Source organism: Boleophthalmus pectinirostris, unplaced genomic scaffold, assembly GCF_026225935.1.
Source record: "Boleophthalmus pectinirostris isolate CB_2022bp ecotype Guang Dong unplaced genomic scaffold, ASM2622593v1 HiC_scaffold_22, whole genome shotgun sequence".
In the NCBI taxonomy this organism is placed as follows: domain Eukaryota; kingdom Metazoa; phylum Chordata; class Actinopteri; order Gobiiformes; family Gobiidae; genus Boleophthalmus; species Boleophthalmus pectinirostris.
In genome coordinates, this window is record NW_026571190.1 from 40,193,930 (window position 1) to 40,212,059 (window position 18,130).

Sequence of the window (18,130 nt, forward strand, 5' to 3'; positions counted from 1 at the left end):
AAATCAGGACTAAACCAAGTCTAAACCAAGTCTAAACCAGGTCTAAACCAGGACTAAACCAGGTCTAAACTAGGTCTAATCCAGGTCTAAGCCAGGACTACACCAGGTCTAAACCAGGTCTAAATCAGGACTAAACCAGGTCTAAAGCAGGTCTAAATCAGGACTAAACCAGAGAGCGAGAGAGAGTAAGTGAGAGCGTCCTCAAAGCGCATTCAGGCGATAGTTCACTGAGCCCCATGTGGCCGCCGGGCAGTGTGGAGCACCGGCCCCTGCGCGTTCCTTTCCTCTGCGATCACCCCACAGTCTACGCGGGCGCACCTTCGAGCCAGTCCCGACATACAGTCCTGGTTTAGTTCTGGTTTAAGTCCTGGTTTAGCACCCCAGCGCTCCTCACTTCTTCTCCGCGCACAGAATCTCCACAGCTCTTTATACTGTGTTTAATACAACCATAAAATAGTTCTTGAGGAGGAGTATTGAAGATTGTTTCAGACGGAACATTACTGAAGGCCTAGATGTGAAATACACGCTCCGCCACTCATTGAAATAGATGTTGTCTAACCCTACACTGGATCCTTTTGAATTGTCCCACCTGCTCAGTGACTGGAGCCTGTGGTGATTATTTTCAATATCATTGGTCTGCGAAACATAAATGGGCGTTTCTTCCCTAAACAGGAACGTCTACCGTTTTTATCTTATGTCCTCTTCCAAAACAAAACCAAAAAAAACTACACTGTACTGCCTACTTCCTCCAGTATTTTCAACACAATAGTAGGTCGACTGCAATCATTTGGATACGAAAAAACTGCAGTCATGACAAATACTCGTGTTAACGCTGTACTCGGGTTATGTCGGTAAGTATCATTTATTTGTACAGTTTGGGTAATTCCAGTGAGCCATGACCATCTCTCCCTCCTGTACTGTGTTTAGGTTTCTCTTTTCCAGTTCAGCGCATGGAGCCAGGCTAAAATCTCCCACCAGCGACAGCACATCCACAAGCTGGCCCTTCACAAAAAGTGTCAGAGTAAGTACGATGGAGCACGCAGAGACACCGAGGAGTCAAACAAGAGCACAAATCCAGGGAACAGAGGCTGAGTGAATGTGGTGTTGAAGGTGTGGAGGTGAGTCAGTTGGTCAGAGGAGACTGTGTAGAAGGACAGAGAGCCAGCAGGACAGTCCACAAACACTGCTACTCTCCCAGAAGAGGAGGACCTGCGCTGAGGGAGGTGGGTTTCTCTGTTATTATGCCAGACAGATAAACCGTCTTTAGAACAGGCCAGACTCCAGGACTGATCGTTGCGTCCAAACAAACTGTCATTGTCTCCTTTCCTCCTGATTCCTCTGTAAGACAGCGAAATAGAAACCCCTCCACTCCACTCGACCTCCCAGTAACAGCGACCGGACAGACCGCCGGAACACAGAATCTGAGTCCAGGTCTCAAATCTGTCCTGATGATCTGGATACGGCTGCTGCTCTTTCACTCGTGTCACCTTCTTGTTGTTGTCGGACAGTTTGAGGAGCCTGTGAGCTGTGTTTGGATCCAGAGTGAGATCACAGAAATCTGATGGAGAGAAGAAACAAAACAGCAGCAGTTAGTCCCCTGTCCACTCTCAACATTCAAAGACAAACATATACTAGTCCACCACAAATAATTCAAGTATCATGATAAAGTCAAACCCATATATGATACAAACTCATGGCACATAGAGTAATTAGAGTTAATAATTGTCGCTTACAGATCATGAAAAAACAAAATTACGTTTCTCAGAAAATTTGAATATTGTGAAAATGATGAATATCGAGAAGTCATGGTGTCATAGCCTCATTCATCAGCCAGTTTCACCGTCTGACCTCACAGCATTACAATTTGTTCACTCGAAAAGTAGGCGGGTACTTTTTTACTTTAACCAATCGCTGCTATTTGGTTGTGACATATGTAATGCACCACTAACGGGACTAACTGGTATGTTAAGCTTTTCCCAAATCCCGTCGGAAGAAGGACAATAACGTCTTTCCCCTTGATAAAATTCACCAAACATTCTCTTTGTTCTGGCTTTAAATCCTCGATCTCGGGAATCGTTGCCAACACAGAATGTCTGGCTCTTCGCTGATTGGCTGGTGCCCGGACTCGCACTTCCAGGGTTCTTGCAAATCATCTAGTGTAATCTGATTTCTGACCTAGTCACTGGAGAGAAATGAAATTGAGCGGAGGCACTAGGTGGCACCAGCCTGGCTAATGGTGTCACTTCTTAATCAGTGAATTAACTTAAAGCAACTGCAAAGGTTTCCTTAACATTTAAATGGTCTCCCAGTCTGTGTCATTTGGCTACACTGTCATGGGGAAGGCTGCTGACTGGACAGTCGTTAAGTCAGTGACACCCTCCTCAAGGAGAAAGCCACTAAACAACATTGCTAAAGAAGTTGGTTGTTCAGAGAGTGCTGTACTCAAGCATATTAATTAAAACCTGAGTGGAAGAAAAAAATGTGTTAGGAAAAGGTGGACCAGTCAAAGGGATCACCGCAGGCTTGAGACGATTGTCAAGCAACATCCATTCAAGAATTTGGGGAAGATTCATAAGGAGTTGCCTGAGGCTGGAGTCAACACATCCAGAGCCACTACGCACAGACGAAGCCGGTATGGGACAAGAGACGATGTCAGAAGAGTCTGACCTGGGCTGTGGAGAAAAAGAACTGGACTGTTCCTGGTCCAAAGTCCTCTTTTCAGATGAAAGTACATTTTGCATATCTTTTGGAAATCAAGGTCCCAGAGCCTGGAGGAAGAGTGGAGAGGCAGAGAATCCACATTGCTTCAAGTCCAGTGTGAAGTTTCCACAGTCTTGATGACTGATTTGTGCTGCTGCGTCATCTGCTGGAGTTGGTCCAATGTGTTTCCTGAAGTCCACAGTCAATGCAGCCATCTACCAGGACATTTTACAGCACCTCATGTTTTCTTCTGTTGACAAGCTTTATGAAGGTGCTTATTTCATTTTCCAGCAGGATTTGGCCTCTGCCCACACAGCCAAAGGTACCAAAAGATGACTCACTGACCCTAGTGTTACTCTGCTTGATTGGCCTGCAAACTCGCCTGACCTGACCCCAAACAGAATATCTGGGAGACTGTCAAGAGAAAGATGAGAGACACCAGCGCCAACAATGCAGATGCTCTGAAGGCCGATATCAAAGCAACCAGGGCTTCCATTACACCTGAGCAGTGCCACCATAAGCCTCCATGCCACTGTGCAGTGATGGCCAGCTACTGTGGTATACACATTTATACTGCATGTTTTTATTTTTAAAGGCAAAACAGCAGTTGTTTGTGTTGGGATCTACTTGACAGCAAAAGGAGGTCACGGCATCATTTCCCTCAGCAGGTGTTTTTTATGGCCTTCTAAAGTGGGTGGCTTATACCCCCCAAGTAGTGGTAGATGCCGTGGGATGTTTGGAGCCATTATCACAGCCTTACCCTCTTTGCTCCTCACCCATCACCAGTGTTTAGCACAGCCACTATCACTGTATCTCAGTCTGAGCTTTGGGGTTAGGTAGACTAAGGAGGTTCTTGAGATTTTGTGTAACCCAGTAAGCACAATCTCAGCTTTAAGGACCCCTCATGAGTTTTAAACGGTGTAAATGAGAGAGCTGCAGTTCTCGGTGAGAGCAATGTTATTGACTGACTTGTAATGTGTTAATATAATTACTTTTTGTATTTGTCTGACATTTGCTGTTGTTATATTCATAAGGAAAACTGACAGCAGAGGCACAGCTCAGAGGAGAACAGGGGATTGATTTAATTCCACTTTCTCCAGAAACAGAATGAAGATCATGTTATATATGTTTAAGATGAAACATGAGTGCAAGTTACACAGCTCCAGACTGGACTCTTCAAGACCTCCTTAAGAAAACCCTCAGGATTCAGCCATGGACATGGCCGTGGACTAATTGCTGTTTTGCAGTATTAAATTTGACTATCTTTTTGGGTTTGGTTTGTCACTGTTAAATAAATCTCTTAAATAAATCAAGAAATCAAGAAGAACAGATATTATATGATGGGTTAATTAATCTCAACAATATTCATTGCATACTTACTCTTCCATGGGCACATTTTCAACCAGTGAACACCTGCAGGCTCCAGTCTGAAGGAGAACAGAGAACATGGTCCATTACTGAGTTGTATTAAATCTTTACATTGAATGTTAATACTGATTCTGTATAGTAGCAGAATAAATGGAGCAGTTGCTGCTCCACAGGAGTAGAAGTGTGAGAACAGGTCCATACCTGAGAGTGTCCAGTGTGCAGTGGGGGTCCTCCTGTAGAGCACACAGGAGCTTTACTCCTGTGTCTCCTGGATGGTTGTAGCTTAGGTCCAGTTCTCTCAGATGGGAGGGGTTGGACCTCAGAGCTGAGGCCAGAGAAGCACAGCCTTCCTCTGAGGCCAGGCAACCTGACAGTCTGAGGACACACATTATTGAAATCAGTCAATAAATTAGTAAAATTCAACCCAAATGATATATAAATAAACAAGCTCCATATCTTTATGTTACTTTTACCCGTTACTATTTTTCAAAAGAACACCCAACAGGTTATTTAATAATGGTGAAAAATATAAACCCCACTAACCTGAGCTGTTCCAATTTACAGTGAGGACTTTTCAGTCCAACAGACAATTTCTTCAGCCCTGAGTCCTTCAAGTCGTTATGACAGAGGTACAGGACTCTCAGCCTAGAGGACTGGGAGCTGAGGACTGAGGACAGAGCTTCACAGCTTCTCTCTGACAGGTTACAGCTGCTCAGTCTGGAGAGAGAAAACATTGTTCATGTAAAACGTGAATCAAACCATTCTCTGTTAAACAAAGGTTACTCACAGAGCTTTGTTGGAGGCCTTGACCACTGGCAGCAGCCTCAGGAGAGCCTCCTCTGAAGCACAGTATTTCTTCAGCTCAAACTGGTCCAGATCTTTTTCTGATGACAGTAAGATGAAGGCCAGAGCTGACCACTGAGCAGGAGACAGTCCACCTTCAGACAGACATCCTGATCTCAGGTACTGTTGGATCTGCTCCACCAGAGAACGATCATTCAGTTCATTTAGACAATGCAACAGGTTGATGCTCCTCTCTGCAGACACATCCTCACTCAGCTTCATCTTGATGTACTCAGCTGTTTTCTGATTGGTCTGAAAGCTACTTTCTGTCTGTGTCAGCAGACCTTGTAGAAGGCTCTGATTGGTCGACACTGAAAGACCCAGGAGAAAGCGAAGCAGCAGGTCCAGGTGTCCATTTGGACTTTGTAAGGCTTGGTCCACAGCTGTTTGGTAAAACTTGAAAGGATCTTTGTACGTGATTTGATGCTGTATTCTGGGGAAACTTGACATTTTCTCTGCTAAAAGGTTGATCCCAGTGTTGATGAAGGTCAGATGGACATGAAGAGCAGCCAGAAACTCCTGCACACTCAGATGGATGAAGCAGTAGACCTTTTCCTGGTACAGTCCTGGCTCATCTTTAAAGATCTGTGTGAATACTCCAGAGTACACTGAGGCCGCTGCAGCTTCCAGCCCACACTCACTCAGGTCACTCTCGTAGAAGATCAGGTTTCCTTTCTGCAGCTGCTCAAAGGCCAGTTTTCCCAAAGACGTCACCATCTTCCTTGTCTCAGGACTCCAGTGTGGGTCTGTCTCAGATCCTCCTTCATACTTGATTTTCTTGACTTTGGCCTGAACCACCAGGAGGTGGATGTACATCTGAGTCAGGGTCTTGGGCAGGCTCTCCTCTGCTTTTCAACACATGCTCCAGGACTGTGGCAGAGATCCAGCAGAAGATCGGCATGTAGCACATGATGTGGAGGCTTCTGGACGTCTTGATGTGGGAGATGATTGTGTCGGCCTCGTCTCTGAACCTCTTCCTGAAGTACTGTTCCTTCTGCAGGTCGGTGAACCCTCTGACCTCTGTCACCATGGAGACGCACTCAGCAGGGATCTGATTGGCCGCCGCGGGTCGTGTGGTTATCCAGAGGCGAGCAGAGGGAAGCAGGCTCCCCCTGATGAGGTTCACCAGCAGCACGTGCACTGAGGCGGACTCTGTGGGGTCGGTCAGGGCCTTGGTTTTGGTGAAGTCCAGAGGAAGTCTGCACTCGTCCAGACCGTCAAAGATGAAGAGCACCTGGAGGTCTTCAAAGCTGCAGATTTCTGCTTGTGTTTGACTAAAGAAGTGACGAATAAGTGTCACCAAGCTGAAGCTTCTCTCCTTCAGCACGTTGAGTGCTCTGAAAGTGAACGGGAACAGCAGGTCAATGTCCTGGTTGGCGTTGCCTTCAGCCCAGTCCAGACTGAACTTCTGCGTGAGCACTGTTTTCCCGATGCCAGCCACTCCCTTTGTCAGCACTGTTCTGATTGGTTCATGTCTGTGAGCTGGACCTTTAAACATGTCTTCACATGTGGTGGTTTTCTCTGCTGGGCCTGGTTTCCTGGGGGCTGTTTCCATGTGTCTGACCTCATGTTCCTGGTTGACCTGTGAAGGTTCTCCCTCTGTGATGTAGAGCTCTGTGTAGATCTGTTTCAGAAGGGTGGGGTTTCCTGCTTTAGCGATGCCCTCAAACACACACTCAAACTTCTGCTGCAGGTCAGACTTCAGTTTACTCTGATAAACCCGAGAATAACTCCCTGAATGAAGAAAACAGATGATCCCTGAGTTAGCTTTTTAGCGTCTTGTTGACAAGGTAAGGTCTTTTAATTCTTGTTTGATTCTACACCATCATACCATCCTACTCGAACACCTTGAATCCTGGGTTGAGTCCAGCTTTCACTCTCCTAAAATTTTACATTCTAAACTGAACATTCTCTGTCTTTGTAGGTAATTTAAATTCTTCATAAACTAGTTTCAGATACAATGCTCTGTTCTTGCGTCTTTTCATTTTATATGCTGCCACTGGGAATAATGGTAGAATGCTCCAACATCTTGTATCATTATTGGGCTTCTCTCTTTTAACTCCACCTCCACTTACAGTTCCACGTTGGCAGGTGTTTAATCTCTGTTCCCATGTCAAGTGGCCTCATCCTTGAAGATCACCTGTGCACTATATCTGTTTGTTAGTTAGATCTGTTGAACTGCACTCAGTGTGACCTGTGCCTGAGTCATACAGTATTAGTATAATCATTGAGGGTGCTTTCACATCTCTGAGTATACAGGCTATATCACTATTGCTTTCTTTGTTTTGATTTAGGTTTGAGGATGGAGTTGTAAATAGGAGATAGATGACTAAGAACCCCATTCCTGTTTAAAGACGGATTGCCTTTCTTACCAAAAGTTGCGTCTTTAACTGCCCTCTCAAATCACAAATGCTTAAATGAACTTGCACCTAGCTGTCTTAGTCACATTCTAAACCTGTACATTCCATCCTAAACATTGAGGTTTGGTGGAGAAGCTTTGTTTGCTGTGCCCAGGTCTCAAACGGTCCAAATCTGGCTAATTCACCTCTGCTTTTAATAATATATAGTTTTGTATTATTTGCATTGAGCCAGTTCTGTGTGAAGCACTCTGTGACAATCGCTTAGAAAAGTGTTATACAAATAAAGTATATTATTATATTATTATTAAAATGTGTTAAATGGTCCTACTGCTCCACAAACTCCCAGCCAGCTCCTTCTGCTTCATCCTCCCCAGGAAGTTCAGTGTGATCTTCAGAACAGCCTCACTGCAGCTCCTCTGCTCTTCATCCTCGTCCTTCAAAAGCTCTAAGCATTCTGGGTAATCTGTACTCAGAACCTTGTGGAGCTTCTTCAGCTCTTTCTGGACAAAAGTGACGATGTCCTCCTCCAGACGCTGAACAGACACATTATAAACAACACAAATGCAGTCAGTGTCAGATCTGTGTGGAACAAGTTCTCATTCATCTGAACATTTACAAACTTTATTTAAGGACAGACCTTAAATATGGAGTCCAGCTGTGTCTGATGGACCTTTGGACTCGGCTGTTCCACTCTGTTAATGATGAAAAATAAAAACACCCAATAAACTTTTTTTTTTTTTTCTTTTAAACATCACTCATAGAATTGATTCTTTTGCAAAAGTCCTTGATGCCACAAGACAGACAAGTCACTCCTGAGGGCCCTCACAGCTTGGATCTTCTCAATAAACCTGTACTTTGGAAAGACTTTTTATACAATAGATTTCACCATACACTGACTACTTTTATTTTCATGTGTCAAGTGTAAAGTGTAAAGTGTACTACTCTAAAACCATAGCTGGACATCTCCAGAGTCCAGAAATCCTGTATTTCTGTATGTAGGCCATTTAACTTAATGTCATTTTCTTGTTAGCTTCACATACAGTGGATAATGTGCTCATATAAAATCCACCAATTGTCCCATTGAGTCCTGACACACTGTCACAGAGCCACAAAAACAAAAAAACAAAAAAAACAAAAAAAAAGTTTTGGCCTTTTTACATCATATATTTTATCAATACAATTTGCATTGTCCTACTAATGTATGATCTCAGGTAGAACTAAGTGTCCTAATTACTGTAAAGAAGCTTGACGTACTGTGATTCTCTTTTAAAATCCATGTATCGTCCAATAGAGTCGTCACTCTTCAGTGAAACCCCGCTGGTCCCAGGAGCAGGTCTGTGGACACAGATGGAGCAGTGGCTTTAGTCTGAGCTCAGAAAACAGCTCGAGAAATGTGTTTGCACACAGTTAGGATCCAACAACCACACAATTACAATGTCCGAATCCCAAAACTAAAATATGACAATATCAGAACCAGAAACAAAAACGATATGGTTCAAAAGACTTGAAAAGATCGACTTTGTCAATAGACGCATCCCACTGGGAAAACAAACATGGAGGTTTGATGCTCACTTTTTCAGAAAATACTTCCCAGTATGAATTGCACAATGATCAGAAGTCCGAATATTCTTGATGCGTGTATTGTATATATATTCTCATGTTGACTGTTAAATATCGATTGTTTTTGTGACATGTTATAAACGGCTAATTACCCCATGCAAGCAGAACAGAGAAGAAGTTGAGTTAGTTTCTTTAAAGAAGCTTGACGTACTGTGAATATGGTTCTCTTTTAAAATCCATGTATCGTCCAATAGAGTCGTCACTCTTCAGTGAAACCCCGCTGATCCCAGGAGCAGGTCTGTGGACACAGATGGAGCAGTGGCTTTAGTCTGAGCTCTGACATGGACAAACAGTGGTGGAGAATTATGTTGCGCTCCTAAAACATTTGTGCATCACTAGAGTTTGTTTCACATGAATCTTGGCGCTTGTCTGCACTAGTCCAGAATTTAAGCATTCACACATCACAGGCGTCAAACACGAAAAACCTGGACCATCGACCAACCAAGAAGTTTCCTCCAGAAGACAAAGACCAAAATATGCTTAGTGGATGAATGGATATCAATAGCTCCATCCAAATGTGTTTCAGTCATAGCCAAAATAAGCAAATTATAGCTTTCCAAAATACCTTTAAATCTCCTGAATCTTTTTTCTAAAGTTATAAATATTCAGATGGACTATTTTCAATCTTTTATTTGATAGTACATTATCTCTCACCATAACAGGTTATACTTGTATACCTTTTGATCAAACATTTCACAATTGTAGAGCTATAAAATAAACAAAAAGGACAAGCAAATAAGACAGACACACATTCATTCACATAAACACACATCCACTTTGACAGCATTTATAACGACCAGAAGTTACACCAGCCCAGACAATCCTCGTCCCTGACTGCTCCTCTGACCTTCCCACTCCACTCTGACCATCTGCTGTGAAACTGGTGTCTGCACTGGTCCCAAACTATGCAGCCACTACTCAGCTTCAAGCCCTGTTTACATTACGTTATAACTCAATGGTGACTTTTGCCCAAGCCTCATCTTTGCTATGTGTACGTATTTCGTTTCATGACTCCAAAATGGAATAAAACGAATGCTTTTAAAAACATCTCAAGAAATCAGTGCTTGGAAATGAAATGATGCTACGTGGTTAATTCTAACCTGTCATTCATACATACACGCATCAAGAATCTAGGACTTCCGGTCATTGCACAATTCATACTGGGAAGGGTTTTCCGAAAAAGTGAGCATCAAACCTCCATGTTTGTTTTCCCAGTGGGATGTGTCTACTGTCAAAGCCGATATTTTCAAGTCTTTTGAACCATATCGCTTTTGTTTTTGGTTCTGATATTGTCATATTTCAGTTTTGGGATTCGGACATCGTTAATTGTGTGGTTGTTGGATATTAACAGCGGAAAACGGCTCGAGAAATGTGTTTGCGAACTGTTAGGACATTCAACAACCAGAAATCAGTGCTTGGAAATGAAATTATGCTACGTGGTTGATTCTAACCTGTCATTCAAACATTGCATATACAGGCTCATGCTGACTGTTAAATATCGATTGTTTTTGGGACATGTTTTAAACCGCTAATTACTGTATTTTCTGGGTCATTAGACGCGCTCTTAAGCCTCTAACTGCATCAAAAAACGACCGCAATCCAGAGCGCCCCATACACGAATCCACTCGGGCGTCCCAGCACGACTTCAGTAAACTACAAAGCCGCACCACCCGCAGTGCACGCAGACAGCGACCGCACAGCGAAAAACACCCACAGACACACTCATCACTCCACACCGACGAGGAACGAACCGAAAAAGCGAGCGCAACGTGCCGCTTCTAGACACGACTGAACAACTGAGTCACTGCGAACACGCCGACAATCCGTCGGTCCCAGACAGCACCTCCCTACACGCCACAACTGAACACAGCCCAGAGTCACCGTGAACGCCACAAACAAAGTAAGACTGACCCATGTGACTGTTGTGTTTCGTTTAAAGTCCAGTGCAGTTTATTTGTGAAAAAAGTTTGAAAATAGACCATTTAATGACGGAAAATAGCCCGGAAAATACGGCACCTCATGCAAGCAGAACAGAGAAGAAGTTGAGTTAGTTTCTTTAAAGAAGCTTGACGTACTGTGAATATGGTTCTCTTTTAAAATCCATGTATCGTCCAATAGAGTCGTCACTCTTCAGTGAAACCCCGCTGATCCCAGGAGCAGGTCTGTGGACACAGATGGAGCAGTGGCTTTAGTCTGAGCTCTGACATGGACAAACAGTGGCGGAGAATTATTGTGCGCTCCTAAAATATTTGTGCATCACTAGAGTTTGTTTTACATGAATCTTGGCGCTTGTCTGCACTAGTCCAGAATTTGAGCATTCACACATCACAGGCGAAAAACCTGGACCATCGACCAACCAAGAAGTTTCCTCCAGAAGACAAAGACCAAAATATGCCCAGTGGATGAATGGATATCAATAGCTCCATCCAAATGTGTTTCAATCATGTCCAAAATAAGCAAATTATAGCTTTCCAAAATTCCTTTAAATCTCTCCTCTTTAAATCTCCTAAATCTTTATATTTCTGAAGTTACAAATATTCAGATGGGCTATTTTCAATCTTTTATTTGATAGTACATTATCTCTCACCATAACATGTTATACTTGTATACCTTTTGATCAAAATTTCACAATTGTAGAGCTATAAAATAAACAAAAAGGACAAGCAAATAAGACAGACACAGAAGAAGTTGAGTTAGTTTCTTTAAAGAAGTTTGACATACTGTGATTCTCTTTTAAAATCCATGTATCGTCCAATAGAGTCGTCACTCTTCAGTGAAACCCCGCTGGTCCCAGGAGCAGGTCTGTGGACACAGATGGAGCAGTGGCTTTAGTCTGAGCTCTGACGTGGACAAACAGTGGTGGAGCGTTAAAGATCGTCTCTTACCTCTGAGTTTTTCGGGGGTCAGTGGGTTTAGAGGGATCCATGTTCGGTCCAGTCTGGTCCACAGTGAGAGGGCAGAGGTGCTGCTGCAGCCCAGGACGCCTGAGGGACACAGGGACACACATTAAATTACAGAACTCAGCACTGGGGCCGGGGGTCTCATTTAGGGACTTCTTTCCTCTGTTTTATTTTGACACCATGTTTCTTGTTGTACATTGAGTATGTTTACATGCACATCAGTATCCGGGTTATGATGGGGTTTTTAGAGTATCCTGGTTTCTTCATGGTGCATGTAAACACAGTACCCTGGTTTCAGTATCCTGGTTATTAGAAACCAGGTTACTGTAGCTGGTATTTTTCGATAGTAACCGGGATACTGTGACATGTAAACGCAGTATCCTGGTTACTGCAACATAAAGTTGAGTGCACATGCGTCCAGAAGACAAACACTTTTCAGTCTTTTCACCGCAACAGTAGTGACATAAATAAAGTGTCCAACGTAAATAAAGTAAACTAGGTCTAAACTAGGACTAAAACTAAACCAGGTCTAAAACCAGGTCTAAAACCAGGTCTAAACTAGGACTAAACCAGGACTAAACCAGGTCTAAAACCAGGTCTAAAACCAGGTCTAAACTAGGACTAAACCAGGACTAAACCAGGTCTAAAACCAAGTCTAAACCTGGTCTAAAACCAGGTCTAAACTAGGTCTAAACTAGGACTAAATCAAGTCTAAACCTGGTCTAAACTAGGTCTAAAACCAGGTCTAAACCTGGGCTAAACCAGGTCAAAAACCAGGTCTAAACCAGGTCTAAACAAGGTCTAAACTAGGACTAAACCAGGACTAAAACCAGGTCTAAACTAGGTCTCAAACAGGATTTAACAAGACTAAACTTCTTCTATCATTAATATTTTTAATCTGGTTGAGTAAAGTCTGGGCTTTTTATTTTCTTTTATCAGACAAAACATCTTATGTGAAGATTTCCTCGTCTTTGTTTCTCTACAGCAAATCAAGTAATCCAAAGTAATCAGATTACATTACTCACCTTAAGTAACTTAATGTATTTCATTACAAACTACATTTTGGTGTATGTAATCTGTCATCTGTTGGGGAATACATTTTAAAAGTCATCTTCCCAACACTGCGTATGACATGCAATTAATCCAGATTAATCACACTCGAACTCATGTGATTAATGTGATTAATATTTTTTATTTTTGCCCAGCCCTGGTAAAAATTTATGTTTTGCAATGTTGAGTGATAAAAACACCTGGAATTGAATAAATGCAGAATAGATAAACTGAAGGTTCACAGGACAGGTTAGACTCATTTCACTAAAACACAGATATATTATCATTATATTTAAGATTTTATTACAAATATTGCCTAGTTTTCACCAGTGTAAGTACTTATTTATTTGTTTCTTTGTTCATTTCAATGATAAACTGCTATAACAAAACTACAGGAGCCTCGTAACTACATGGAAACACAGGGACGAGTACAAGATTAACTGAACTTTTAGGCCATTTTTTGTCCATTTTCTTTGTGCCCCTGATGTCCAAGACAGATTTATCCATTTGGCAACAGTAAAGGTTTATCATATCTTACTCCACACCAATAAAACAGCTCGACGAACCTGCTGACCAAAGAATACACTTGTCCAAAATTAATAATAAAATATGAATCATTAATCTCCATCTGGCTCTGGAAGATCATAGTCCAACGCTCTTACTGTAAACAATAAAACCACCAGATTTTATAGTTTTGTTGTTGTCACGTCTGTCAAAGATCTCAGGATTGACTTTATATCAAACTTTTAACATGTGACTAAAACATCGTCTTTCTCTGGAAAATATGACTCAGTAAACACAAACAGGTGAAAAGTCAGGGGTGTCCTAACTTTTTTCATCAAGGGCCACAAATCTAAACACAAACAAAGCAGAGGACTGATCGAGGGCTGTAGACTGGTGCTCAGTACAGTGAATCATTGAAATATGTGCATGTTTAACACTTTAGCATGAATAAAAACTGACGGCTCACGCTAAGACCCTTAAAACCACACACTAAATGTTAAATATGAGCTTTATCAAGGTAGATTTTCCAAAAACTTACGGTAAGAAGTTGATTTTTAATTGATGTAATTTGGGCCAATTCACCTGAAAGCCTGAGGGCCAAGAAAAATTTGTCTGAGGGTCGCATTTGGCCCATGGGCCGTAATTTGGACATGCCTGTATTACATAAAGAATGTATTCAAAAAGCCACTCAAGTGACTGTGACACAATAGAAGTAAATTTAAGCCAATACTACCTCAGACAAACAGTGACCCCAAAACCTCCTCCTCTTCTCCTTTTGTCTTCTGCTCCTTTATTCCTCCTCTGCTCCTCTGTTCCTTCTCTCCTTAGCTCCTTCTTTCTCAGTTATAACATAAACCCGATCAAGTTAATCATTTATTTTACTCTAAAGTCACGTGATGCAGGGCTGGACATGGGCCTGGGCGGGACGATACTACTGCACTTCTACAGAGAGAAGAACAGAACAGAGGAGGAGAGGAGAAAAGGAGGAACAGATTGTATATGACTCAATAACTTCTACTTCATTCATTAAAATTACAGATAACAATTCAATTAGTACAGTTTTTATGCTTTGTGCCTCTGTATGTAGTAGTAGTAGTAGTACTAGTACTGGTAGTAGTAGTAGTAATGATTTACTGTTGTAGATTTACTACAGAGGCTGTTGAATACATTGAATGTATAAGCACTTTGTCACATTAAATCATTATAACTTTATCCACACTATTATATAATCAGATAATCAGTGTTGGGAAGGTGACTTTTAAAATGTAATCCCCTACAGATTACAGATTACACACACCAAAATGTAGTTTGTAACGGAATCCATTAAATTACTTAAAGTGAGTAACGTAATCTGAATACTTTGGATTACTTGATTTGCTGTAGAGAAGCAAAGATGAAGATATCATAACATAAGACGTTTTGTCTGATAAAAGAAAATAAAAAGACCAAACTTTACTGAACCAAATTAAAAATAGTATTGATAGTTTAGTCCTGTTAAACCCTGGTTTAGTCCTGGTTTAGACCAGGGTTTAGACCTGGTTTTAGACCTGTTTGAGTCCTGGTTTTGATCTGGTTTAAATCTAGTTTAGACCTGGTTTTAATCCTGGTTTAGTTCTGGTTTTGATCTGGTTTAGGTCTAGTTTTGATCTAGTTTAGACCTGGTTTTAGTCCTGGTTTAGACCTGTTTTAGACATGGTTTAGATCTGGTTTAGTCCTGGTTTAGATCTGGTTTAGGGGGATATAGCCCAAAATGTGAAAAGAGTAAAATACCACCGTGTAATCCATTTATTTCAACAAAGTAACTGTAATCCAATTACCACTCACTGAAACAGTAACTGTAACTGAATACAGTTACTCATATTTGTACTCTGATTACGTAACTCCGGTACATGTAATCTGTTACTCCCCAACACTACATATAACAAAAAAAAACAACAACAACAACAACAACAAAAATAAAACACATAAAAACACATCAGCCCTGCTTCAGATTCACTAAGAGTCACAATACTGTAATCGAGTTTTTCAGGTAATTGTACTTTCAGTATGTATTTAAACCTGTATGTTACTTCAGCAAAAGTCCCAGTCGTCCTGATCCTCGGCCGCGTCACCTCTGCTCCGACAAACACATCACTGAACCTCCTGCTGTGAGAGAATATGCAGGCTGAGGTTTGAAAAGTATAAATATTGATCTAAAATGCCACTGAACATCTGTTAAAAAGAAACTAGTACACTTAGTAGTATTTTTCTTAATTTTTCAATAATTTGGTCATGAAATTAAATGGAGCTGATGACAGAAAAGACACGAGGATGTGAAGAAATCGACATTGCAGCATTTGGACCGCAGACAAGGTAAAAAACACACTTTAGGACATCGCTGTAAACGGCCTCATGTGCTTGAGCAGCTTTTGTACAGATCCAGATCAAACCAAACTATAGATCAGAGCTGATCCAGGGAGCGGGTGAGGGGCTGTGCTCTGCTGCGGGAGGAGAGCATCTGGACGACACACGAACATGTTAAGCTTTTATCATCCTAATATATTTCCAAATAAAAGAAGCCTTGAGCTTGTTACACCTTGTTTTTCAGTGAACTGGAATGATATTTATTTTTACTCTGGCACTTCACTGAACACCTGCCCTCAGTCTGCTCCTCTCCACCTGATACTCAGACATGGCACACGTCTCGCACACCCCACATTGACTCTAGCGCTAAGATGGGAGCAAGATTGAGCCTGTAGTGTTCAGACAGAGCCAGAGGGAGCCGCAGGCCCAGACCTGCTCATTTCTATTTATTCAATCACCAAATCACCTGAAGGTTTTCTATTTTAGTTTATACAGACAATTCACAGAAAGACTGAGACAGACTGAGCTCTGAGTTACTGTTATTTGTCTGTTTTGAGTTCTGAGTCACACGTAAAAGATCTGATATAAATTCTCTCCTGAGATCTTTGATACATTGAATAAAACAATATAATAAGGTGTTTTTATTGCTGTTCATAGTAAACATGTTGGACTGTGATCCTCCAGAAGCTCATGAAGGTTAATGATTCACATTTATCAAGTTACTATAGTCGAGTTTCAGATGACATCACATCACTCTTTAGATCAGTAATATTCAAGACAAATGGAGACAGACAGAATTGATATCGTTAAAATACAGATATTTACTTGATTGATAGAAATGTCAAGTTCAACTTCTTAGATTGAGATTCAAGATTTTATTATCATTATCAAAGAAAACAATTAAATTACATTAAAGTATCAAAATTTTTTTAAACCTGACGTAAAGTGCAATAATAACAACCGTGTAAACATGAACACAATAATGAGAATGACATTAACACATTCTCGAATCTGAAAATCACCAACAGAGACAGATCCACTTTGGAGAAACATATAAGTGTTGTGTTTATTTACCGAGTGCGAAGTGAATGAATAATGAATTATAAAATACTTTAAGAACACGGAAAGGTGCAATATGAATGAAAAAAATCATTATTATTCATTGCTTTAGTCAATTTCTTTTAGTTTTGTGCCCATCAGTATCAGACGAGCAGGTTTACAGGATCATAGGCTGAACCACACACACACACACACACACACACACACACACACACACACACACACACACACACACACACACACACACACACACACACACACACACACACACACACACACACACACACACACACACCACCTCACTGTCTCTATGGAGATTATATTGTTTTGCCCAGAATGTTCGACAACGCAACATTAAACTTATCTAACTTATTTTGCATTTATTCAATTCCAGGTGTTTCAGTTTGAATCTACAGTTTAAATAATCATGAAAATAAAACAAAACAAAAAAAAGAGTTGCACATTGCACCTTTACAAAAAAATGAGTTGAAGAAAAGACGTTTGTAGAAAAGTAAAGACAGAAACTTTTAAGACCAGAGTCTGGACCAGATCCAGGTCCACAGACGGACTCCAAAGTCCAGGTCCAGGGCAGGTCCAGACAGAAGCAGTGATGGAAGGAGTTCAGCTTTAAAGCCACAGAGGAATGTCAGGTTTTTATTTTTCTGTTCTGCTGAGTCCACATTAAAACACATGGGAATAGAACCATCAACCTGAGTCCACTCTCACAGAGAAGGGTCCAGTGGTCGCAGATGAATGAGAAATTGTTCCACACAGATCTGACGCTGAGGGCGTTTGTGTTGTTTATAATGAGGAATGGAAATCTTCACTTTTGTCCAAAAGGAGCTGAAGAAGCTCCACATGGTTTTCAATAATTGATTTAATATAATCAAACACACGACAAACAAAAAGAATATATCAAAATAAATGACATTAAAAACTCTTGGCTCTTACGTTCTTTTATATATGTTCTGTCCTTCAGGTCAAAAAAAAGGAAATACAAAAAATAAAATACAAATCTAAGGATATAATATTATTTGAAATTACAAAGACAAGCTCTGCTTTGGGAGTAGAGGTTTAGCAGCATTTATTTATTATTATTTTATTTTAAAATGATAATTCTTTAAATATTAATACCAGTATTAGAATTATTATCAATCAAAGCCCAGTTTTGTATTGCTACTCAAAGAAACTTATTAGGCAGCTAAATGATTTTGTAGTGTGGTTGAGTTGAGTTGCACGAGGGAGCACAATGTGATATGAGGATTAAGCAGCTTTTTTTCATGTGTGTTTCAGGCTCTTCACAGACTCTCCAAAGTCACTTCTTTAAAACATTTATTTTTAAAATTGACAGGATAAGTCAGTGTGTTACACTGAGGTCACTTT

General features: G+C 41.1%; 1 protein-coding gene across 1 annotated transcript; it reads right to left on the bottom strand.

Moving 5' to 3' along the window:
- Nucleotides 1–1,016: 1,016 nt before the first annotated feature.
- Nucleotides 1,017–12,058, bottom strand: LOC110172789 (protein NLRC3-like). Its single transcript, XM_055158516.1, is given in 10 exon segments — nucleotides 1,017–1,558; nucleotides 4,081–4,127; nucleotides 4,270–4,443; nucleotides 4,612–4,785; nucleotides 4,856–5,764; nucleotides 5,766–6,645; nucleotides 7,600–7,804; nucleotides 7,909–7,963; nucleotides 11,777–11,875; nucleotides 12,003–12,058. Coding segments are annotated over 10 exon segments (3,141 nt in total).
- Between the last annotated feature and the right edge of the window lie 6,072 nt (nucleotides 12,059–18,130).